This window comes from Mustela lutreola, chromosome 16 (assembly GCF_030435805.1).
Source record: "Mustela lutreola isolate mMusLut2 chromosome 16, mMusLut2.pri, whole genome shotgun sequence".
In the NCBI taxonomy this organism is placed as follows: Eukaryota; Metazoa; Chordata; class Mammalia; order Carnivora; family Mustelidae; genus Mustela; species Mustela lutreola.
This window is the reverse complement of record NC_081305.1, coordinates 34455886-34481336: the sequence shown is the minus strand read 5'-3', so window position 1 is coordinate 34481336 and position 25451 is coordinate 34455886. Positions and strand designations below refer to the sequence as shown.

At 45.1% G+C, this 25451-nt stretch overlaps 1 protein-coding gene across 10 annotated transcripts in view; it reads right to left on the bottom strand.

The window, feature by feature from the left end:
- Positions 1-489: 489 nt before the first annotated feature.
- Positions 490-25451, bottom strand: part of ABCC12 (ATP binding cassette subfamily C member 12) — an 82783-nt gene continuing 57821 nt past the window's right edge. For 2 of the 10 annotated variants that reach the window (XM_059153000.1, XM_059153004.1), the window contains 12 exons: positions 24767-24870; positions 22657-22854; positions 21646-21872; positions 17533-17670; positions 13221-13407; positions 8475-8564; positions 6016-6205; positions 5347-5506; positions 4285-4363; positions 3142-3255; positions 1362-1526; positions 490-1257 (listed from right to left, as the gene is read on the bottom strand). In XM_059153000.1, coding sequence (XP_059008983.1) covers positions 1165-1257; positions 1362-1526; positions 3142-3255; positions 4285-4363; positions 5347-5506; positions 6016-6205; positions 8475-8564; positions 13221-13407; positions 17533-17670; positions 21646-21872; positions 22657-22854; positions 24767-24870 — 1745 coding nt within the window. In that variant the 3' untranslated portion in view covers positions 490-1164. Of the gene's footprint in view, positions 1258-1361; positions 1527-3070; positions 3256-4284; positions 4364-5346; positions 5507-6015; positions 6206-8474; positions 8565-13220; positions 13408-17532; positions 17671-21645; positions 21873-22656; positions 22855-24766; positions 24871-25451 lie in introns of those variants that run through there. The other 8 variants (XR_009348842.1, XM_059153001.1, XM_059153002.1 and 5 more) reach the window with 8 other exon arrangements.

Sequence of the window (25451 nt, the reverse complement as noted above, 5' to 3'; positions counted from 1 at the left end):
CTAAGAAGGGGAGGTGCATGGGAGATATCAAATATAAGATGTACTGGCCATCACTGCCTTGTGCCACGTCTAGAGCTCAGACTGGCGGCTGGGAGGTGAGTCCAGAAAACCTTACCAAAACATCACTGGTGACTTCAAAGGTAAAAGAAGACAAAGAGACTGTATGTGTGCCCTTGGCAAACATTGCACAAGAACCCTTTGGATATTTTTCTTCTCTTCTCTTCTCTTTTCTCTTCTTTTCTTTTTTCTTTTTCTTTTCTTCCAGATGTTACCATGAATTAACAGCACTCACTCCTGGGTTATTGGACACATATCTTTCTTGCTTCTGACAGAGCAAACCTTGAAGTTGGAAAGCAAGCTTTTTATTTGGGGAATGCTGTGGGGGGTTTATTACCGAGTCACCACAGAAAGCAGTGAGGGTCTGTGAGAGGAAGAAGTACAGAAAGTGGAAAGTCTTCAGTAAAATAATTGCAAGGCAACATTTCAGGGTAGTTTAAATTCCTACTGCATTTTAATGACCAATATAGGAGATATAAAAATGTCTTTTACAGAGAAACTCCAACCTTTTGTTTTCCTCGTTATTCTAATAGATCAAATGGAACATATGATTTTTTAAAAAAATTCTTTTCCATCAAACACTGTAATCAATCTTTCATGCTACAGATCAGTGTAGTTACTGCTTGTCACACACTCAAAATAGATGTGAATAGGACTTCAATGGAAAGGAAACTCTGCTCTTTTCCCTTCTGGTAACAAGGCAATAAACCTTTTACAAATTCCATCCTTAGGCATTTTCCTATTCTATTTGATCGGATTTCACTGGAAGTTAGTGTTTCCATTCTCAGGCACTGAGGTGGTATTGATGGGAATACACTGATGGGGGCCTTGGGGTTTTAGGAGGTGGGGTCAGTTTTTTAATCCATTAGCTTTTTCTGCCTCAGTTCACCACCCAGAACTAACCCCAAGCACGCCAGATGAGGTCGGGAGGCATAGGCTGGGTAAGGCAGGACAGCAACCTCTGCCTCAGCTCAGCCTGTATGTCAGGGGTGGGAGGGACAGAGGGCCAGTGTTGCCTGTGGAAATGGCAGGCCCTTCTCCTGAAGGTCCTTCCAACTCAACTGAAGCATCCTCTAAAGTCAAGGGATGTGGCCCCCTCAGGGACTTCTACAGTCGAACTTTGTTTTCTGCGGCTAGTAACATCGCAAATGCAGAATCTGGCTTCTCAGCAAGGACTTCAGGCTTGTCAAACTCGACCACCTGAAAGTCAGAGAAGAAGATCTGAAATGGGCAGAAAATATACACTCACCTAGAATCCAAACCACTGAAACCTCTGGGGAGGTTACGCCAACAACTTCCTGTACCTTCCCATTTTCCATGACCAGGACAAGGTCACAGTTGAGAACTGTGTTGAGGCGGTGGGCTATGGTCAGTACCGTGCAGCCTTTGAAGGCATCTTTGATGGTGCTCTGAACAAGGGTGTCAGTCTTGGAGTCCATGGAGGCAGTGGCTTCGTCAAGGAGAATGATCTGTTGAGGAGGGCACATTAAGCCATTATAAGTAGAAGTCACATTATAAGTCACATTAAGCCAAATTCTGTATAAGTCACATTAAGCCAAAAACTGTGTCAGAGGGAAACGCCCGGTCTTAGCTCTACTTATTTAAAAAGAAGAAGGAGGAGGAGAAGGAGAAGGGCTGAAAAATCAGGAGCTGTGTGTCCTCTCAAACATTAAAAAAAAAAACAGCAAAATAAAAGTCAGTTCACATCACCTCTGTCTCCTTCAGTCAGAGGGACTGACTAAAAGAATAAGGTGATATATGATTTACTTCTCTTTGTAAATGGTTTATTGTAATCTTACAAACTGGTAGGAGGCTTTATCTACTGTGCTAACATGAATCAGCATGAGCTATAATAATTTGTATTTGTTTCCCGTCACAGCTCTAACAAATCAGCACAAACTTAGAGGCTTAAAAACAACACAAATTTAGTGTCTTGCAGAGCTGGAAGTCAGAGAGCCTAAAGTAAAGGTATTGCCAGGGCTGCATTCCTTTTGTAGGCTCTAGGGACAAACTGTTCCCTTGCCTGTGCCAGCTGCTCTGGGCTGCTTGTGTTCCTTGGCTCGTGCTACCTTCCTGGCATTGCTCTAATGGCTACTTCCATTGGTCACATCTCTTCTTCTCTTTCTGATTCTTTAGCCTCCCTCTTACTCAGAGCTGCATGATTTTACTAGGCCCACCCAAGTAATCCAGGAGGATCTCCCCACCTCAAAATCGTCAACTTAATTACACTTGCAAACCCCCTTTCTCTCAGGTAAGGTGGTACATTCACAGGTCCTGGTTATCAGGACGTGGACATCTTTGGAGGAGGAGGGCACTGTTCTGCCAACTGCAATGCAGGTTTGCAAGTCAGAGGGCCTGAGCTCAGCTCTAACTCAGCTTGACCTTGGTTAAATTACTTAACTTGCCCCAAGACTCCATATCCTCATCTGTAAAAGGGGGTTATACCTTCTTCTGAGCATGAAATGCAAAGCCAACACAACGCACAAACCGCTTCGCAGTGCATAGTGCCTCAGTCAGCACAGAACATGTGCTAGAGCTGGCTGCCACTCCTGACATTAGGACATCTACACAACACACATAGTGAGTTACACTTTGATCCGGGTTGAGAGAATGGGATTTCTAAAGCAAAGGCAACGCGTTCCTTGAAATCGGTAACCAAGGATGACTAAGTCCCTAAGAAAAATGAATACAAATTCTACAGTTCTCGTTTCTTAGCATTCTAAAGGTGTTCTTTAGCATGCTGGGTATTGTTTATCAGGCCTCAGAATTGTTCAGGGACAAGGCAGAAAAGAGTTGAGAGGCAGATTTCTTATACTCAAACCGCTTAGGAAGACAGAGAGAATACCTAAGCAAGGCTTCCCAGGGGGAGGCCCAAGGGAAGCAAGTGCTATTGCTGTAAATGGCTGTTATTTTTCAATTTTTACCCCTCACAACTCTGTCTTAAAAGAAAGTGATCGGTTTTTAAATGGCTCAATTGTTCTCTCTTTGCTGAAAGACAAACGCGGGGCTCTACCTCCTGGACTGAGTGGCGCTGCGGGAAATATCCAAAATTTGACCAATCCATTTTCCGTGCTGTTTCCTTACTTTTGAATTACGGAGAAGCGCACGGGCCATACAAAGCAGCTGACGTTCCCCTACTGAGAAGTTTTCTCCATTTTCTGTGACTTCTGCCTGTAATTTTTCCGGGAGTTTCATTATCTATAAAACACAGAAAATGCCACATTTATGCTGATGATCTATAAAATTGTCCAGCATCGTCTGTATTGATTGCCCCCTGCTCATGCATTCATCAGCTGACTTTATTTTACCGAGGAAGAGAAAGTACAAAACAACAATCATTTCAACATTGCAAACAGGCACCAGGGAAAGACCAGGGAGTAGGCAGACATTAATAATTTAAAATCACGGTATGATTCATAGAGCCCCGTAGACACCTTGCCAAAAGAGGACAAATGGTGCACATATGGCTCCAGAGAAACACAAACGAAGTGTAAATGGCTTCCAGGGTCCCCATTTCCACGGAGAGAATAGACATTGGATAGGAGAGCTTTCTAGTCATCAAAGAAAGGTAAGACATTGTCTGATTTATACAGTCATAGTGGCACTGGGGAAGGCTCACCTTGGTACTGAGTCTTGGTGGAAACAATCCCCTCTGTGCTGCAGAGGTGGCCACGCTCACCTGCTCACTCTCGCTGCAGCTTTTATAGGACAGGACCCCATCTCACAGGACATGGCCATATTTGCCATTCCTGGAGCATGCCATGCCCCCTTGCCTTCCTGTGGCATCTCTGTTCCCAGAAGCAAATGACACTATTGGCAGAGCAGCAGGATGCCCCATCTGCTCTAGAGTCATATCCACTTGGGTTGAAGTCTCCATTCTGCCACTTACTAGCTTACACATGTTTCTTCCCTAAGACTTCATTTCTGTACCTCTAAAAACCCGGGATAGGAGTCCCAACCTCAGAGGGCTGTAGTCAGGACAGGACCAAATGAGATAATGCATGCAGAGCTCTTGACTGGACCACTGCAGAGGCCTAATACATGTTATCTATTGTTGCTTTTAACAACAGAGAGTAAATAAGGATCACGTTCTATTGACATATATGATGCCAACAAATAAGCTTGGCCAAATGCTGGCCCAGTGCTTGTCCAGTTCAAACCTGGGCCAGGTATCTGGGGTCCTAGTGCTGGGAAACAGGTTCATCCTGGAGAGCCCCAGAGACCTACTGTGTCTCTCATGAATGTCCTCTCCAGAACCTGCCAGAGCATCTCATCCGAGTGGCTCTCAAAGGGATCCAAGTTGTACCTGAAATAAAGGAAAGAGCAGGGAGCTGGATTTCTGAGGAAGACATGAGCGGGGGAGCATGTTTTCTGCAGCATATGGGAGAGAGTAAGAGGTGGTGTGTGTTGACCCCCATGCCTCCAAAAGCAGTGCTTAGCCAGGACAATGGTCCATAAAATGACCAATCTCAGGCCAAGAGAGCAAGAACCCTCAGCTCAGTGATGGACTAGAGACTACCAAGGCAGGTGAGATAGTACTGAATAAGTACTCAGGAAGACACATTGATTTGGTCCTCACAATGGCCATGTGTGGCAGAATGCATTTGGCCCTCTGCAAATTCTTGGTGGAGGTGGAGGGGTGGGGATTCACTCTGACATTGCGTTCACTCCACCTTCAGAAGTAAGACGTACAGCTGCAGCTCCCAGGCACTTGCACCAGGTGGCTATCCCAGTGGCTGGGTGTGCGTCTAGCATACTACTTGATTGGGTGCTCAGTGGGACAAATATCCCTCACATCAGAGGGGCAGCCCTTGCACTGGACTGAATGAGAAACTGGTTTTCTCCTTGTCCCTTGATATCAGACCTTGAGCCCTGCAGAAGTTGCAACCTACTGTTCTTATACTTGAACAAATCGATGCACTTCCCTATGGATGGTTACATGCATAGGGTGACCACTTACTTTATTTCACAAACTAGGTTCTTTTGAGAGTGGCCGTTGCTAAACGTGATAAGATGCTGAGACACAAGTATAAACCGGGGCTCTCCAGGGCCAACTGGGATATCTGCTCACCCTATGTGTAAGCTTCTTGCTTATTGGTGGTGTAGCTCATAAGATACAGGTAATGTTCATGTCCTTGGCTCTTCCCAAAGCTTCACTGAGGAGCAGGTTCTATCAGTGCCTCATGATGCTGGTTCCCTCATCCCCACTGTGGGCACTTCACCAAGTTCCTAGCTGGTCTGCTTTTCCTATCCAAAAAATAGGAATGCATGACGATCAAAAGCAGCTACCTTACTGTACCTACAAACAGGACAGGATCCTGGGGGATCACGGTCAGCTTGGTTCTGAGGTCTTCCAAACCAATCGTGCAGATATCCACCTCATCAATGAAGATCGTACCGCCGGCGGGCTCCACTAGACGAAACAGAGCCATTCCCAATGATGACTTTCCTGGGAACAATACAAGCAATAACAGCAGATCAAACATCAGTTTGCACTTCCATCATATCCAAGAATCTTATCAAGGGAATTTGTGATGCAGTAAAATGGCTCCATGCAGATGACCACGCAGACAGAAAGGCCTCACTCTGTGGGAGCAATCTGCTGCCCTGACGCAGTTAACCTTCTCATCCCTACAGGGGCTCTTAACACAGGACTCATCCTGGGGGCCTTGTTTCACAAGAATGATTCTCATTTAATTACTTCAAAAACCGATGTGTGTTTGTTTCCAACTCCACACACCCATTCAACCTGAAATCCTAATTTACAGTAAAAAGATTTGAGGGGGAGGAAAAAAACCAGCCAATCCGTGGCGCGCGCACACACACAGTTGCGCATGCACGTGTTTGGACACACACACACACACACACACCTCACCCTCTGGTGTGGCTTAACCAGCACGCGCAGTAGAAATGCAAAGAAAACAACTTGAAAAAAGCACAGTCAGAGCTAATCCTTACCAGAACCTGTTCTTCCAACGATCCCAACTGTCTGCCCACTTTGAATGACCAAGTTCAGCCCATCAAGAACCAGGGGAGTGTTGTCTCTGTATCTCATCTGATAGTCTCTGAATGTTATCTCCCCACGGCTGGGCCAGTCATGGGGACAAGCCTCCACTTTGAGGGGGTGAGTGAATTCAGGAACACAGGTCTGAAAAGCAGAGTGACCAATGACAGGTTCATAACCATTTGCTTTTCCATCCATTTCATTCATTCATTCATTCATTCATTCCCACCATTCTAGGTACTGGTGTTCATGGTTGTGAGCTAGACCAATAAACTTAGTCAAGAACTTACATTCCGGTGGGGAACTCAGATGATACACAAGAAACGAAATCAGAAATGAAGACAATAAAACAAAGTATTATAAAATACTATTCTACAATATATTTATCTATATATATTATAGACACAATATGTGTATATACAATACAATATTCTATTGTATTCTATAAAATACAATACTGTAAAAGGGAATATAGAATGTGTGTGGTAGAAATAGGTAGGTGGAGTGAAAGTAACTTAAGGGTCGAAGAAGGTTATCATGAGGATGTGGCATACAAGCTGAGACCTGGAATGCTAAAAAGATGCCTGCTATAAGAAGATTTGAGTCCAGAGCCTTCCAGGCAGAGTGGACAGCTAGTGCAGAGGCCCTGAAGCCAGGGCAAGCTTGGTCACTTTGAGGAATAGAAAGAAAAGTCATGTGGCTGATGCTTAGTGAACAGAGAGATAGGACTATTGTCCCTACAAGGGACAGCTCCTACTGGGCCTTGTGTGCCTGGGCTAGGGTCAGCAGTTTGACCCTGAAACTATGTGATGAATCCAGACCAAGTCTTGAGATTTGCAGAATTCAATCAGATATAATTTCAATATCCGCAGGAGTCATCATGGTGTTCGAAGTAGGAAGATGACAGGAATGCAAAATGTCAGATTCAGAGGTCTTTAAAGTGACATAAAAAAGACATTTTCGTTTCCCAAGAATCCAAGAAAGGCAAAGTCTAAGTAAGGAGTAGAACGACTTGACTGTGTTATAAGACCAATGCCTCTTCTGAAGTGATGGGTCTCTTGTTAGAAATAAGACGACCCTCATGTGCCCTGTAGGGTGGCCGACCAGCCCACATCTGTGATAAGCAGCCACAATTAGCTGAGAAAATAACTTTATTCTAGACAGTGAATACTTTTAACCCCAGGTGACCTAGCATTCATAAAAAAAAATTTAAGAGAAGCTTGAGGCACCTGTGTGGTTCAGTCTGTTAAGCATCTGACTCTTGATTTCAGCTCAGGGTTGTGAGTTCGAGCCTCAACTTGGGCTCCATGCCCAATTAGAAAATATATATTTTTTAAATAAGTAAATAAATATAATATATACATAAATAAATATATTAATAAATATATTTAAAATATATATATTTAAGAGGAGCAAAATTGTAACGGTAGTATTATCAGTTTAAGGACTCTGCATATTTGGTGTTTTAAGTATAATAATATTACTAACATAAGGGCTTGTGATTCTAATTTAAAATGAATAATTGAATAATTTATTTAAACATGATTTTAAGTTAAAAGCTTACTGTTCATCTACAGCACTGGGATGCAAATTTAAAGCTTACTGTATTTATAAGTGTAATTTATTAGATTTATATAACCTCTGGAAGGTTTTTTTGTGAAATCAGATAATCAAGATACTTAAGAAGGGAATAGAATGTGCTGAATTTTAAAATACAATTTAAAATGTTTTAAACTGTTCAAGTTTGTAAATGGGGTCAAATGCCATTCAGAGCCCCTTAAAAGTGATTGCTTGACTTATCTAGACTTCTTCTCAAAGAATTGCAGGATTTTTAAGTTGAACTTAAAAGTTTATAGAGAAAGGGTGGCTGGGTGGTAGAGTTGGTTGAGTGTCCAGCTCTTGGTTTCAGCTAAAGTCATGATCTCAGGGTCATGGTCTCAAGGTCATGAGATCAAGCCCCACATAAGGCTCCTTGCTCAGCAAGGAGTCTGCTTGAGATTCTCTTTCTCCCTCTTCCTCTACTGCCCCACACCCATGCTCTCTCTCTCTCTCTCTCTCTCTCTTTCTCAAATAAATAAATATATCTTTTTTAAAAAGCTTTTAGGGAATTCAATCATTGTTTTTTGTGATTTACAATTTCAGTCAATCAAATATTAGTTTTAGAACTAAAGTTAGCCACTGATTTCTCTTTTTGTGTGCAGAAACTGCCCTTGAGGGGAAAAAAAAAAAAATGTTTTTAAAAGTATCTCTTCCTCAAGCTCAAGAACTTTAGAGTAAATATGGGTTTTAAGAAGAAGGTTGTGGTCCCACTTCAGTTTTTAAAAGATCCCTTTCACATGTCAAAAAATCAAACCCCTACATAAATTCTGCCAGAGTTAACTAGGCCCTCCTCTGGCATACACTAATTTCTTACCAAAATATACTCTCGGAGCAGCTCCACAGAGGTGAATTTGGCCTGGGTCTCTGTCCCTGTGCGTACGCACACTTGGAGCAGTCCGCTGAGCTATTGTAGAGAAGCAAGCAGCTGGGTTAGAGCCCTTTCCTCCCTTGGGTTCCACCGTTCCACCCCCCTGGGGTGAAGTACCCCTGTCCTCCCCAGTCTCACTTGGGGGAACACAGAAAGTAGGCCTGTATTCCCACCCAAGTGCCTAGAAGTGAAGATACTGGGGTATTTTGCCTTTAAACATTTCCTCTGCATTCCGAAACAAATGGGTAATGACATTTTCCCTGGCAATCCAGATGGCAAGTACCATCCCCCCACAGTATCACTTTATCACTCTTAGTCTGAGCGACACGGAGATGCTATTGAGCTGGAATCTCCCAGGGCTACAGAACTGCTGGGTACCCCCCCCCCCCGACCTTGCTGCCATCTGGTGGGGTCCTGCACCTCTATGCCCTCTCTGCTTTACCCTACCCACAGCCAAGCAGCAACTGAACTCCAATCACCACAGATCATCAGAGGTAGAAGAAAACCATTAAGCCCATCTGTTTGCTTCAAACGTGAGAAAATCTAGACTCAGAGTGGGGAATGCAGCTTGCTAAGGTCATCTACCTCAGGCCAAGATCCCCCAGGAGCCAACCCTGAAATATGAGTGTAAGCAATATATTAGGGAGATTGAATGGTGATCTCCCTAAAAGGTATGCTTACATCCAAATCCCTGAGAACTGTGAATGTTACCTCATTTGAAAAAAATGATCTTTGCAAGTGTAATTAAGGATCGCCAGATCATCCTGGATTACCCGCGTGGACCCTAAATCTAATGACAATTGTCCTTCCAAGAGACAGAGGAGAAGTCACAAAAGAGAGGAAGATGTGAAGGCAGAGGCAAAGATTGAAATGCTGCAACTACATACAAGCCAAGGAATGCCAAGAGCCACCAGAAGCTGGGAGGGACAAGGAACAGATTGTCCTCTAGACCATTCAGAGGGAACAAGGTCCTGTCTACTACACCTTTGGGACTTCTGACCTTTAAAACTGTGAGAGAATAAATTTATCTGGTTTTAAGCCACTAGATTATGGTAACTTGTTACAGCAGCCCTAGGAAATTAATCCAGGAGGTGGACCCCAAAAGTACCAGTAGGAGCAGGGAGAAGTGGGGCACAGAAGAGAAGGTAAGTCACAAGAGGTTCAGCTGTGGGTAACTGAAACTGAAACTTGATCCCACTGGAAGCTCTGGGATATCGTATGGAACACACTTGAGTCATCCTAAGAAAGCTGGGCTACATCTCCACTGACTCCCCTTTAATCATTGCTGGGCCACTTTCAACTGGGGGAACTCCCCACATCTGTTGCCTGCTCTGGGCTTGAACTGAGCACCTTCCTGTAGCAGCAGGATGCCAACTGACCTGCCCTGGAAGGTTGGTGCACCAACAGCATCTGCCTCAGGTGCAAAGTAGGTTAGTCAGCTCAAGGCAGGATGAGGTCTTCTTCCCTAGGTGAGCAGTGGCTGTGGGCCAGGCACTGCTTGTGGGGGGAGGAGGGCTGCTGGTTTCCCAGGGCTAAATGTTTTGAACAAAACCCCTGCCCTCCTGAGGCTTATGTTCTAGTAGGCTGGCAGGATAAGGCATGGGTAATTTCAAGAAATGGTGAGAATGCCAATAAAACAGGATGATGTGAAAGAGTGGCTAGGCTTGGGGGTGGGGTTGCCTCAGTTAGGTAAGTTAAGGAACTGTGTGAGTGCAGGCATTTACAGTAAGAAGTCTACCAGGTTAACTCAGGGCTTGGGTAGCTCTGAGTAGCAGCAAGTGGCCTTAACAAGAAGGAGGAGGTGGGCCCAAGCAGGTGAATGAAGGGATGAGTGGTGTAGGTCCAGACCCTTTTCCAGGTTCCTTTGCTGCTTTCCCAATTAACACATGCCACTGGCTTTCCATTTTTCTTAAAGCAGTGGCTCTTGACCTGGGTGATTTTGCCCTTCAGGAAGCATTTCGTATCTAGAGATACTTTTGGTTGTCACAACCTTGGAGGAGGGAGGTCCTATTGGGATTTCTTGGTTAGAGATCAGGGATGCTAACATCCTATAATACACAGGGTAGCCTCTCACAAAGAGGATCATCCAGACCAAATTTCCATAGTGCCACAGTGAAGAATCTTTTTTTTAAATGTAAACAACCCCCCTGTCATGGGTGACAAAGCCCTACAGAGTCTATTTCTGCCAATGCCTCAGACCTTATTTTCTATCAATCTGCTCAAACTACATGAACTTCTGAGTTCCTCAAATGTACCAAGCTCCTGCCTACCCCAAACTTTGCCCTGCCCCCCAGCCTGAAGCATTCTGCCTTCCATCTTCTTTGGTTCTTTGTCATTCAGGTATCAGTTTGGAAGTTACCTCCTGGCAGAGGTATCCTCTGACTATAGGATCTAATTTTGCTTCCCTACTGACAGTCACATTCCCTGATTTATTATCTTCCTAACACTTAAACAATTTCCAAAGACTTCTCATTGATTTACTTTGGCACTTATTTATTCCATCCCACATTACATCTCTTCTTATCCCATAAAGTATGAGCTCCATGATGGCAGGGACCTGTCCAGCTTGTTCATTGCTGAATCCACAGCAGCTATCAGACTTCCTGGCTCATGGCAGGTGTTCAGTGGCTACCTGGTCAATGAATGAGTGAGCCTGCCCTTGAGAAGGGCTTATACATGTTTTGTTAGATTCAAGAGTATCAGCCCATCAAGGCCCCGGGCAACCCTCCATAAGTTTAGAAATCTCCTGTCAGCACAGTGTTGGCCCAGTAAGTGCTCATTCTCCTCCATGATGTTATGTAATGTCACTTTGCATTCACTTTCTGCTCTGTGAGACTTCACACATCTAGGGAGTCTCATCTATTCTCAAAGGAAGCTCTGTCATTTGGATTCTGTTTTCTCCGAAGAGGGCTAATGCTCAACAAAGCCACAAAGCCAGCTAGAGAAGTGTTCCCCTAGATCTCAGTGTGTTCAAATTCTCTAGCCTTATAGTAATGTTGGAAACAATCTCAGGGAAAGCTAATGATATCCCCAAAAAGCACAACCTCAGTTGTTGTGTTTCACTTGGACCAAGTTGAATCTATTTCAACATCATCTGCTTTCTATTTTACTAGGCAACAACAAATAAAAACATCCATCAATGAGGGAAACTGGCTACCCAAGAAAAATTCATTTTTTCCCACTTAAGATAAAGATCTGAGAATATATTTGTATTCCTTCCCTTTCCCCAAATGCCATTAAAATGATATCAGAGAGATTTTCAAAAAGGAATAGACCTTTAATGGCAAATGGGGTGGGAAGAGATATCTTTGAATGAAAGAGTCACAGATTCTGGAAGATGGAAAGGGGAAGAAAAGCCCTTTGACAGAATGGAGGCAGAATGTGCTGCAGGGACTTACTGAGCCTTCCATCTAGCTTATCTATCTAGAACTCAGACAGGCTTCAGGTGTGAAAAGGAGCCACAAAGAGACTGATTTGATTGGTAGTCCATATAGACCCATCTATTTCCTTCCCCTCATCGTTTTCCCAACCAGAGGTAGCTGGACACTTTATCCCCTAGACAAGACACACATACTCACACATACACAGACCCCATTCAAGATTCACATTCAGATGGGTATCAGACCCAAATGACCTGGGTTCAAAGCCTAGCTCTCACACATGACAGGTGTGTGAGGTTGGAGAAGTCTTCTGAGCCTCAATCTTCTCATCTATAAAATGAGGACTATGGCAGTACCTATCTCATAGGTTGTTATGTGAAAAAATAAATTAATTTACATACAAAATTTACAACAGTGCCCAAAATAGTCAGCTCAAGGCAGAATGAGCCTTGATGAGCCAAGATCCCCTAGGAGCCAACCCTGAAATATGAGTGTAAGCAATATATTAGGGAGATTGAATGGTGATCCCCCTAGAAGGTATGCTTACATCCAAATCCCTGAGAACTGTGAATGTTACCTCATTTGAAAAAACGGATCTTTGCAAGTGTAATTAAGGATCGCGAAATCATCCTGGATTACCTGCGTGGACCCTAAATCTAATGACAATTGTCCTTCCAAGACACAGAGGAGAAGACACAAAAGAGAGGAAGATGTGAAGGCAGAGGCAAAGATTGAAATGATCCTCTATTACTATTATTTCCCGATTACGTTATTTTTTTAAAGAAAAACCCCAAAGCAACCAAAATGAGAAGTCAGTATTATTTGTCATGGACATCATGGCTGCCACTCCAGCATTCTTCTCCTGCTCTCTATTGTGGGACAGCTGTGTTACTTGGGGGTCAGATAGGGTGTGACTCCATCCTTTGGCCTAAGGCAATCATCCCAATTCTATCCAGGCACTAACTAATTCTTGGATGCCCAAATTAATCCAGTAAGAGTAAAGCTCAGGGCTTTTGCTCAGTGGCTAGTGTAGGAAAAGCTTTCTTCTTCCTTCCTGCCTGTTACAACCCTCAGATTCTCAGTCACCATTGTACAACCATGAAGGAAGTCATCACAGAATAAAGACAAAGCCAGGGGCTATGATCCAACTGTTCCTAAAACCCATATAACCACCAGATCTTTGAATGATGTGAGCCAGTCAGTTCTTTATTCTTTGAACCCATTTGAATTGGTTCTTCTCTTACATCCATCCTCCTTGGTATACCCTATGCCAGGGACTCCAGGTCAAGCCTAACCTTATATGAGGTGTTACCTGGATGATGTAAGACAAAGACAAGCCTTTGGAGGAAGCACTAATTGAGGAGAAGCTCAGGGTCACCAACAAGGCCACAATGAAGGTCACAATGTTCATGAGGACGTCCATTCTTAGAGCAAACCACCTGAGAGCACAGTTAAAGTATAGGAGATGGCTGGAGTTTTCATCATTTAGCATCTTAAACCTAAAATTAAAAGATCAGACAAAATAGGAGATCAGATGTGCTTCCATAGACTTAGGGTTGGGGCTACTGGAAAATTAAGGCTAGGGGGATTTTTAATCAAGGACTAATGCACTTTACATAGGACTCCCTTACAAAGTTGGGGAAATATCCATACTCTAAAATCTGCTGCCATAGGTCTCTTTGATTTGCAAATGCCCCAAGTGACAGTATAGTGCTGAGTGGTTTCTTTCTCTTTCCCAGAAATGGCAACTAGAACTCACAGCTGAGAACAAAAGGTGCTCAGTGTCTCATGCTCTACCATGAAAAGATCCCCTTTTTGGAGTCAGCCACTCCCCACAAAGGACTGGTGGAATTGATAGTTGGCCCCCTTGATTCCTAAGAGGGGTGAGGGTTAATTGTGGAGGAGGTTGCCTTCAGGGAGAATCAAGGACTATGTTTCGTTCCCTCCTCCTCAAATCAGAGAAAGAAGAGTCAAGGCAATTGTTTATAAAGCTGAGGGTCCCCTCCAGAAAAAAAAAGCTGACATCTTGTACCCCCATGTGTATTCAGTGAGTGAAAGAAAAGGGCACGGAGTAGAGGGACAGAACAATGACACCACCAAGGATGAGGACAAGACCCGCGCCTGGAGTTGCTCATTCCCCAGATGTGTGGAAGGCAGATCCTGCCCATTCCTGCTATTGCTACAGTTGGGAGTGCAGAGGGGTGACATTTGGTGCTGCAGTGTTAATGCAGTATTCCTCGGCGTGAGGCAAAGTGGCCCCACATCAATGGAATGCAGTGTGAGGCTGCCCTGGAAGAGCTCTCTGGAAGACCCAGGCTGGTCTTGATCATCAACAATGCCCAGCAGAGCTGCTAGGGATTTGGTCCTGTTGGAGCTTCTACCTTGCCACACCACATTGGCACATTTTGCCTGATTAGCAGAAATAAGCAGCAGGAAGGAGATAATGGCCCAAGGATGCATCTTCCCAATTCCATTCCCTTGCACCAGCCTCAGGAAACCAGTCTCTGAGAAAAGGGAGAGGATTTTTAAAAGAATAGACCAGGGGCTTTCCAGCAGCACACCTGGCCCCCATCCTGCACAGGACATACACATAGCACAGTGTTACTACTCCAAGCCTCTGGGTGTGTCAAGGAGGGAATACAGTGAAACCTTGAACAGCATAGGTTTGAACTGCATGAGTCTACCTATATATGGTTTTTTTCCCCAATAAATACAATGTGGTATTATAAATGTACTTTCTCTCCCCTATGATTTTCTTAATAGCACTTTTTTTTAGCTCACTTTATGGTAATAATATAGTATATAATACATATAACATATGAAATATGTGTTAATTCGCTGTTTATGTCATCAGTAAGGCCTCCAGTCAATCGTAGGTTACTAGTCGTTAACTTTAGGGGGAGTCCAAAGTTATATGCAAATTTTCAGCTGTGTGGGGTATTGATGCTCCCAAACCCACATGGTTCAAGGGTCAACTACACATTCAAGATTGAAATTTTAACTGAGCTGAACAATTAACCACAGGAGACATCACGTCCAACTGCCACTGGAGGTTCCCCTCACCTATTGGGAAAGAGGCTTCATCAGAACAACTGGTAGACATTATTGGGAAAAAAACAAAAAACTTCCAATGTTTAAACCCCTAAAGAGTTAAGATTCCTCCACTGGTACAGTCACAAACATCCTCAGGTATTGCTACTCCATCCTGTTCCAAAACTCCTTAAAAGACTCTGGAAGCACCTCTGACCAGCTATGCCAGGTCCTGTAGCACCCTCCGCTTTGTTTCCACCCTAACTGATTTTCCCCAGAGCTTAGTTAAAATATTCTTCCAAACACCATGGTGTTTCTACCCTACAGCTATAAAGCCTACAAATTCAGCTGACGGTTTAAGTGACTTAGGAGTCATGTGTGGTCTTATCTGTGTGGTTGGTTAGACTGCACAGGAACAAAAGAAACAGATTGGAATTTGACCTCAAGGCTCTGTTCAGTCCTGTGACATTTTTGTCTGGTGACAAGAGCAATACATGTCAGAAGCCCAAGCCCTCTGTAAAGTCCACGACGGGAAAGAAAGTATAAAAAGAAGGGGGCCCCATCAACCATAGGACTCAACTGTCCTGTAGGATTTCCTTGGAAACCTTGCTAAAGAATCTGCAGGAAGACAGAGCTTGTATCTGTTTTGTTTGTCATGAGTAAGTCGATGAATGACTCCATGGACAGGAGACTTTCTTCATGACCAGAACACGGGAAGGGTCCTTGTGTGACGCAGGACTCTTGACAGATGACATTCTGATTCAACTAGGAATAGCACAGCCACCAACTGAACTTAAGGGCAAGCTGGCATACCAAGTCTACACTGAAATCCTAGGTGGCAAAGCACAGGAAGAGAGAGAAGGAGAGAACTATACCCAAACTTGAAGTGTGTGTTGGGTTTGTTTGTTTTTTAAGATTTATTTATTTATTTGACAGACAGAGAAAGACAGTGACAGAGGGAACACAAGTGCAGAGAGTAGGAGAGGGAGAAACAGGCTCCCCACTAATTAGAAAGTCTGATGTAGAGCTCGATCCCAAAACCCTGAGATCATGGCCTGAGCCAAAGGCAGATGTTTAACCAATGGAGTGAGCCAGGTGTCCTGTGTGTTAGTTTTTTTTTTTTTTTTTTTTAAGATTTTATTTATTTATTTGACAGACAGAGGTCACAAGTAGGCAGAGAGACAGGCAGAGAGAGAGGAGGAAGCAGGCTCCCCGCTGAGCAGAGTCCAATGCAGGGCTCGATCCCAGGACCCTGGGATCATGACCTGAGCTGAAGGCAGAGGCTTTAACCCACTGAGCCACCCAGGCGCCCCTGGTGTGTTAGGTTTTTAAGGCAGGAAAATATAGGGAAAAACAAAACAAACAACAGCAACAAAACAAAATAGAACACCCATTGTGGCAGATACTGCTATGGATTCAGCAAACCCCATTTTCTTTTCTTCCTGTGGGCACAGCTAGACTCCATTTCCCAGCTTCCCTTGCAGTTAGGTGAGCCCAGGTGAACGAAGACTGGTCAATGAGTGTGCAGAAATGATGAGTATCTTCATTGGAGTTAACCCATAAAAATTCCCTATGAGGTCCTGCACTCATTCCTCACCTTATCTTCCAGTTAGACACAGAAGATCCTAGAGTAGAACCCCAAGGCCGTCAGGATGGAAAAGTCCCAGTGAAACAATACCCCTTTCCCCTGCACTACGGACTTTCGTGAAAATGTGACTTGAGGGGCACCTGGATGGCTCAGTGGGTTAAAGCCTCTGCCTTCGGCTTCGGCTCAGGTCATGGTCTCAGGGTCCTGGGATCGAGCCCCACACTGGGCTCTCTGCTCAGTGGGGAGCCTGCCTCCTCCTCTCTCTGCCTGCCTTTCTGCCTACTTGTGATCTCTGCCAAATAAATAAATAAAATCTTTTTTAAAAATGTGACTTGAGGAAAAATAAACACGTACTATGTTAAGTTGCTAAAATTTAGAAGTCTTTGCTACCATGGTGAGCCTATATGGTTGATACAATTTATACTGTATTTTAGAAGTTTGGAGCTGGAAGACTTCAGAGAAATTCACTTAATCTAGTCCCCACATTTTAAAAAGAAGGGAAGTGCTGTATCCATGAAGTAAAATATAATATGGCCTTTAAAATTTATTTTTATGAGAAATATGTTATAACATTTTTAAAATGCCATTTAAAAATAAAATGAGACAAACATGATTATGAATACTTAAGAAACAGGAAAAATGAAAATTGAAGGAAATATATGAACATACTAATGGGATTTAGGTTGGGGACTTATGGGTGATTTTTTTCCTTCTTTTTCCTGATTTCTCCTATTTTCCTGAATTGGATGCATTTTGCTTCTAGTGCAAAAAATAAAACTTGTAAATTCATATACCAAAGTTGTCATTGAATGAGCTCACAACTTTTGGGCCCCAGATACTAGGGAGAAAGGTCTAGTGCCTTACACTGCTCCTTCTTGATTCTGCCAGCAATTCACCTACAGAGAGTCCCCAGCATCCCAGACTTCCCTTTTAATGTTATGACCTCCCATTCAGGGTCAGGTGTGAAATGGGGATCCCTGGAGCAGGGTCCCAGCACCGGACTCACTTGCTAATGCAGTCCTCCTTCTTGTCATAGGCGTGGATGATGCCCAGGCCCTGCATGGATGAAGTGATGTGGGAGAACCAGGGAGACCGGCTGATGTTCTCCACCTTCTTGAGCTCCTGGACTCCTCTATGGAAAATGCTGTGGGGAGATCAAGAAGGCCACAGAGTAGGGTCTCTAAGGCTCTCTCTTAGCACACACAGGTCTGACTATGCACTCAAGACAAAGTTTAAGTCAGATGGGTGCCATATAACTAGAGAGAGGTGTTGGCCCACCACTCTCCTCTAGGACAGGCCATCCCAGCTGTGGGACAGATAGGGTCTCAGAAATGTGTGTCCAACATGAATAGACATTTTTCCAAAGAAGACATCCAGACAGCTAACAGACACATGAAAAGATGTTCAATATCACTCATCATCAGGGAACTACAAATCAAAACTACAATGAGATATCACCTCACACCTGTCAGAATGGTAAAATTAACAACACAGGAAACAACAGATGTTGGCAAGGATGCAGAGAAAGGGGAACTCTCTTATACTGTTGGTGGAAGTGCAAACTGATGCAGCCATTCTGGAAAACAGCGTGGAGGTTCCTCAAGAAGTTCCAAATAGAACTACCCAGCAATTGCACTACTAGGTATTTACCCAAAGGATACACAAATACTGATTTGAAGGGATAGTTGCACCATGATGTTTATAGCAACATTATCAACAATAGATGAATTATGGAAAGAGCCCAAATGTCCGTTGACTGATGAATGGATAAAGAAGATGTGTTGGGGTATGTGTGTGTGTGTGTGTGTGTGTGTGTGTGTGTGTGTGTGTGTACACATATAATGGAATATTACTCAGCCATCAAAAGGATGAAATCTTGACATTTGCAATGACATGGATGGAGCTAGATTGTATTATGCTAAATGAAGTCCGTCAGAAAAAGACAAATGCCATATGATCCCACTTACATGTGGAATTTAATGAACAAAACAGATGAACATGGGGAGAAATAGAAGAGAGACAGGCAAACCATAAAAGAGACTTAACTATAGAAAACAAACTGTTGATGGAGGGAGATGGGAGGGGGATGGGTTGAATGGGTTATGGGCATTAAGGAGGGTACTGTTGTGATGAGCACTGGATGTTGTGTGGAAGTGATGAATCACTGAATTCTGCTCCTGAAACTAATATTACACTATATGCTAACTAACTGGAATTTATTTATTTATTTTTATTTATTTGAGAGACAGAGATCACAAGTAGGCAGAAAGGCAGGCAGAGAGAGAGGAAGGGAAGCAGGCTCCCCGCTGAGGAGAGAGCCCGACGTGGGGCTCGATCCCAGGACCCTGAGATCATGACCCGAGCTGAAGGCAGCGGCTTAACCCACTGAACCACCCAGGCGCCCCTGGAATTTAAATACAAACCTGAAACTGAGGAAAGAAAGAAGGAAGGAAGAAAGGAAGGAAGGAAGAGAGGAAGGAGAGAAGGATCTCAGAAATGTGAGCTATTCCTTGCTGTGGTCTGTTTTGAGTGCTTCTTGTAGCATGAATATCTCGCTGCAGGAGATGGGATTCCAGTCTTTGAAGACCAGAAATTTTCATACAATGCAGCTCCTAATACAAGCCAAGCACTTTTGGGGACCCAACCAAAGAAAAAGTGATCTGTTCCAATTCTGGAAGAAAATCTGGCTTGTCAACTGCCAATGCATGGTCTTCTAAAGGCATTTTCAAAGGTAATTTGAATCATAGCCTCAGGAGCTGACTTTAGAACAAAACCCCTCCACAGGATGCAACTCCCCTGGGTGCTCAAGTTCCAGGACCCTGCTGAGCACCAGACTACTGCCCTCAGGCAGGCACATTGGCAGGCTGGCCCACGACAGGGAATCTAATCTGCCCTCAGATTCTCAGCTGAAACTCACTCGGGGGAGAGGAAGGAAGACCTCATTAGCTCAGAGCTCGAGTGAGTTAGCTGGAAATATTTAGGTAATTCAGTCATAGCCAGCCATGGTCTGGCCTGTCTTTGTAGCAAGAAGTAGGGGTGCAGAGCAGAGAAAAACCATTGGCTAAGTAAGTCAACAGCATAAACTGGAGAACAGACAGAAACAACGAACGGTCAGTCAAACACAGGGATTACGAAAACAAGCATCAAGCCAAGGAGTCCATTTTAAGAAGTGGTATCCAAGACATCTTTATCTTTGCAAAGGACTTGCAGAAAGTATTTTATTGGGTCATGACAATTAACCCTTGAGGTTGGACAGTGAGGCCATGTGACCTTTCTTGGAGTCACCAGGGAGACCATGGGAAACCAAAGACAGAGTCCAGGGCACTGGTGCTTGTTCCTACGGTCACACCAGCTCCTGCACAGAAGCCAAAGATGCAGAGTCCACCTTTCCAGCTGCAATGCAGTCCTATGTCCTCATTTCCCACTGCCTGTAGGCATCATCTGCAGACCTGACCCACAAACTAGAAACATCCAAATGTAAGCCCACAGATGTGATTACCGGAACTGCTTCTCTTTCCATATCACTCATATCTCTCTTCATGTCCCTCCCCATCCGGGAACCATCCTTGGTTTCTCCCAACCCCTAACTCCAAAGACCATCTCAGAAATGGCTCCCAAATCTACCCTTTTCTGGCCCCTACTGCTGCCACCTGTCTCAACTCTCATTCAGCCTCTACATTTCAAGAATCTCTCATCCAGTAGCCCTGACCCTAGTCTTTCCGTAGCTCCATCCATCCTCTACACTGCGGCCAAAGTGCTGTTTCAAAAACTCAGCTTTGAGTGCGGTGTCCCTGGATGAAAACAAATGAACTTGCTTACAGGTGGAGGCAGGTCCAGGATTTGGGGGCTGAATCTTTTACAATTTGGGGGGCCCTCTTTGAGATCCTTAGTGTCCGACCCAAAATTTGGCACATCTAGGAGGATAATGAACATATTGTTGAGTTTGATGAAAACTCAAGTTCCTATAACATGGTACAGCTGATCCTTGTACAGTGCAAGGGTAGGGGAGCCAACCTCCCATGCAGGTAGAAATCTGCATAGAACTCTTGACTCCTCAGAAACTTAACTACTAATGGCCTGCTGTTGACAGGAAGCCTTACCAATCACATAAACAGTTGACTCACACATATTTTATGTTATATGTATTATATACTATATTCCTACAATAAAGTAAGCTAGAGTAAAAAAAAGTTATTAAAAAATCAAAGTGAAGAGAAAACCCATTTATAGCATGGTAAAATATTTATCAAAAAGAAGAACCCACATATAAGTGGACCTGTGCAGTTCAAACCCATGTTGTTCAAGGTCAGCTGTATTCCAGTTCTAATTTATAAGTCACTCAGAGCCCTACAGTTTCATTTGATACTCTTAATAGCCTCCTGGTTCATGTGCCAGGTGTATGTTTTAGCGATTACCTTTAGGGATTAGGAAACAGGCTTGTCCCAATGTCTTCCAGCTAGTTTTGCAGTAGGGCTGGGGCTCTGGTGGAAATTTCTCTGATTTCCAACTATTTGGCCTTATATGATATGCACCATGCTGCCTGCTGAGAACTCCAGCTCACCCCAGCAACAGGGTAGAACTGGGTTTCTCAAGGGCTAGGGTCAGTCCACCCTCCTGTTTCCCTCCAAGGTGGGTGAGGTAGTGCAGTGGGGCACAGCCGCAGCAGGACTCCCCAGTGCCTAGCTGCCTGAGGCTTTCCTCTTAACCGTATCAGTGGTTGTGGGCGGGGGAGGGGAGATAGTTCCCAAAGCTCAGAGTAACTAAGGACTGTCTTCTCTCTCTTCTCCAGCAGCAGGATGGCGGAGAGAGCTCATCTCCATGGTTGAGAGCACAACAGCAGACAGACAGCAGCCTTGGTTACTAGTTTCCTGGCCTAGGACCACCGACTTGAACTCCCAGTCATGCCTACCTCTCAGGTTACTCTGAGGTTAAAATGCCAGATGTATGCAAAGCACTGAGCATAGAACCTGGCATTTCATCAGGACTAAAAATCAGTATGCTCCCAGATTCAGAGAAGACAGCAACAATTTAGCATCACCTGATAACCCCAGCATTGTGCAGAGTTAACCAAATACACAACGGTTTTATGGGCTCCTTTTTAAACAGCGTATCGACCTACCGTAAAAGAATGAAGAAGCCAACAGCAAGGCCAGCCAGGACTAAAAGGACGGCAGGAAACACAGCAGCCAATATCACAAGAATAAACAGCACCATAAAAAACTGCTGCAGAAAATTCTCCGCGTGAAGCGGCAGCCGCACATCCAGCTCGTCCATGTCCTTGGAAAAACGGTTCATTAGCCTGCCAGTGGGGGTCGTGTCAAAGAAGCTCATTGGGCTCTTTAGGATCTGTGGATAAAATCAGAGAGTCCATGATGAGGTGTGTGTTTAGGGAACACCGACCGCTCTGCCGGGGCTGGGATGCTTTGAGCAGCATGAGCATTTCTCCGGTACCCAACACAATGTCCCAGGCCAGCCATCGTGGGAAAGTGAAGGTGTCCCCCATTTTTATGGCGCCCCTGAATGAGAGTGTGGGAGAGATTCAGCCTTTGTGTGGAGGCCCAGGAGAGCCCCTGCAGGTCAGACCTCCCTCCAAACCTGAGATGCAGCCTGGGGGGCCGAGGAGAAGGAGAAGGAGATTTGGCACTCCAGGGGCAATAAAAAGCTAAGTTCCCCTGTGTCTGTCTGCCTAGTGTGAGCCACACCTGTGGGCTCTGGCCACGGCCCAGGCAATAAAATTAATCAATAAAATTAATCAGTTCTGCCTATTGCAGCAGTGGAATGAGGAGGTGGGGCCCTCTGTGGACTCAGGGCTCTTTGGAGCTAGAGATGGCCAGCCGGCCAGTACACATTCTGCCCCAGTGCAGTGTGGTGTCCTCAGGGAAACCATCCTGACCACCTTCACCTCCACTCCTAGTCTGGCCTGAGCAGAATGGCCCACGGCACATTCCCACAGTCCCTGGAGTTTGCCTTCAAAGTCGACAGTAGGTATCTCAATAGTTCACTCGACCGTAAGCTCCTTGAGCATTGTGTCTGTGCCCAGAGCCCAGCACAGTGCCTGATGTGTTGTAGCGGCTCAGTAAATGCCATTGGCTGAATGGCTGGAATCGCGTGCAGCCCCCGGGAGCAGTACCTTGTCAAACACGAGGTCGTGTAATGAGGAGGACGCCATCAGCGTGGTCTTGGTGAAGGTGAAACCTTTGATGACGCTAAACGTCAGTACAGACACCATGCTCCCTGTGTACACCCACTGGAACACACGCTGCCCCGTGTCTGCCAGCACTACACCAATCTCACATGCACTCTTGTTGCCCTGGGGCCCACAGGTCATCTTTGGAGAAAAACAAGAGAAGCACCAAGAATTGGTAAATTGTCAGGAAAATAGGAATTGGCCAAAGGATCTTTCCAGAGAGAAGAAGCTAAAAGCAGGTGCATAATTGTGAAGAATGAACCAGGGGGTAAAAATCAGGTCATTTCCCTTTGAGGACCTCTGAGCTTTGCATGGGTCCTCCTTCTGGGCTACCTGCCCCCAAGACACCTGACTTATGAGGCTCAAGGCTCGAGCCTCAGCACAGTCAGTGGGCAAACAAAGCAGACAAAGCAGGCAGGCACAGGGTGACCAGATAGCTTCTGTCCCAGAAGCAACTATGCCTCAGGAGTCAAGATGTGATGTCAGGCCAGAAAAATTATAGAAGCACAGGAAATCTGGATTCCATGAAGTTGGCAGAAGAGCCCTCAGGCAGCCCATTCAGGACCCAGTACCAGGCCAGCCCCACAGTCCCTTCCCTTTCCTTTTCTCAAGGAGCATCTTGGAGGATGCTGGTCCACTATCCCGAAGTCCCTGGTAGGGAAGAGGGAGTCTGGTTAACCACAGAGTTCTGGGAAGAGTCAAGACCACACACAGCTCCATCCTGCTGGGGGAAGAACACGCATTTCTGCCAGCATTTCTGGGGAGAGGCCATCTCCTCCTCCTGAGGAATTGGCAGCTTCATTTTTCTCTGAGCCATGTGCTGAAAGTCAAAACTGCCTTTGGGGAGCAAACAAGCATCTTTCTTTTAAATGTCATTTTGCTGATTACAGCAATGGAGGAAATGTAAACCAGAGGTGACGGCTGATGGATGAACATCCCTAAAAGCAAAAGCATCCCTGGGGAGCTAATTGATGAGAAGCCTCGCTTGAACAGGAGGCTTCACTGTGCATCAAGTTGTGTCCACAGTGCCTGGGGGCAGGGCAAACACCTGAGTCTGCCATTCCTGTTGCATGCTCAGTTAGCCAATGGCACTGGCCCACTGGTGAAGCACCACACCTAGAACAAGGTTCCATTCTGACCAGAAACCTTGGGCTCTCCAAGAAAAGAGCTCTTAATGAGCCAGGGAGGATCTGAGAATATTCTAGAGATGGTGCTTTTCCTGCACAGCGCAGAGCTCCCACTGGCTTCTCCCCTTGGGAAAGCCCTCAGGAAGCTGCGCCAACCTCCAGGAGAGTTATAGGGACCTCTCCCCTGCCCACAGCTCCCCACTGCCTTCCCACCTCAGTTGTCATAGCAACAGAACTATACCAAAATGTTATCTTGCAGGATGGGCACACAGCATTCCCCAGGGCTCCAGGAAAGCTTAGAAACCACTGGCCAAAAGCTGGGAGAGTTTTTAGCAAGCTCCAGCAAAAGCAGAATTTTCAGGGACCCTGGTCTAGAGTAGACCTTTGGGTGGCAGATACCTGGTGTCTGAGAAAGATACATGGTAACTCTGCAGCACAACCAGGAACTGAGTCTGGCTTTTGCATGTCTGCTTCCTGCAGAGGGACTTTGGAGGGCAGAGAGAGGTGAAACCCTCTGACACCTGACAGTGTCAACAATAAGAGGTTGGTTTCTGTTCAGAGGCAGGAAAATTAACAACCAGGCTAGGTTCCCCCAGCCCCTCAGGGCTATCCTCAAGGTGCATCACAATGGAGGCTGCAAGACCAACTCTATTCTACACAGGCTTGACTCCACGGACTTGCAGCATTTGCTTGGCATGATCACAATCTTTTAGTCAATCCTTTGAAACCTGAAGGTGGCATATAGAAATCCAGATGTCCTGCTTGTCTTGCAAAATCAAAGGGAATTTCAGGAATTGAGCTGTGCAGGCAACTCATCTCAACTTCATGGAAAGGGGCAGTGGGAGGTTTCTTGGGCGGTGTTGGGGGCATTCGTGCTCTCCGTCAGCAACTGACTCAACATTTTCCAATGCCAAAGGGAAACTCACCTGGGAGCCCTTGTCTAGCCAGAGACCCAGCCACCAATTGCTGAAGGCAGAGCTGCCGATCATCAGGAGGAAGAGGGACACCACGAACAGAGAGAGGAGGTACCCTACAAGAGGAGGGGAGATGTCCAAGGGGTTACAGAGGAGGAGGCTGCAGTGGGTCCAACCCTCATAAAAAATTCAAAGCCTGCAGAAAGAGGGCTCCCACCCCCTGGGAACTGCCTTCCCGGCTGCTGTCACAAGTCTGGGTGTTGGGACCCTGAACCCTAATGGGGACATATGTTCCACCTGGTTCGAAAATGGGTCCAAAATGCCAATATATTGGGGGGAAAAACCCCCACCAATATGCACCTTAATAGAAGCAACTCAGTATTCCTCAAAAACAAACAAAACTCAGTCTTGCTGGGCAGAGACAGGGAATAAAACTGTAAGGTATTTTTGCACACCAAGATGGGAACCTTGCACTGAAGGCAAGCCATGAGTGGATCGCTGTTGTGCTCAGGGAAGAGGCAGTGAGGTGCGGAAGAACCGTGGCTGGTTCCTGCTGCTGCTCACTCAGTTTCAATAAATAGAGTCTGGCAGCTTTAATGGAGATAAAGGGTGATTCCATTTAAAAGGCTGTATTATCACACTTTGGATGAAAAAAAAAAAAATGAAAGCATTGATAAATGGCTCTAGCATAAAAGAA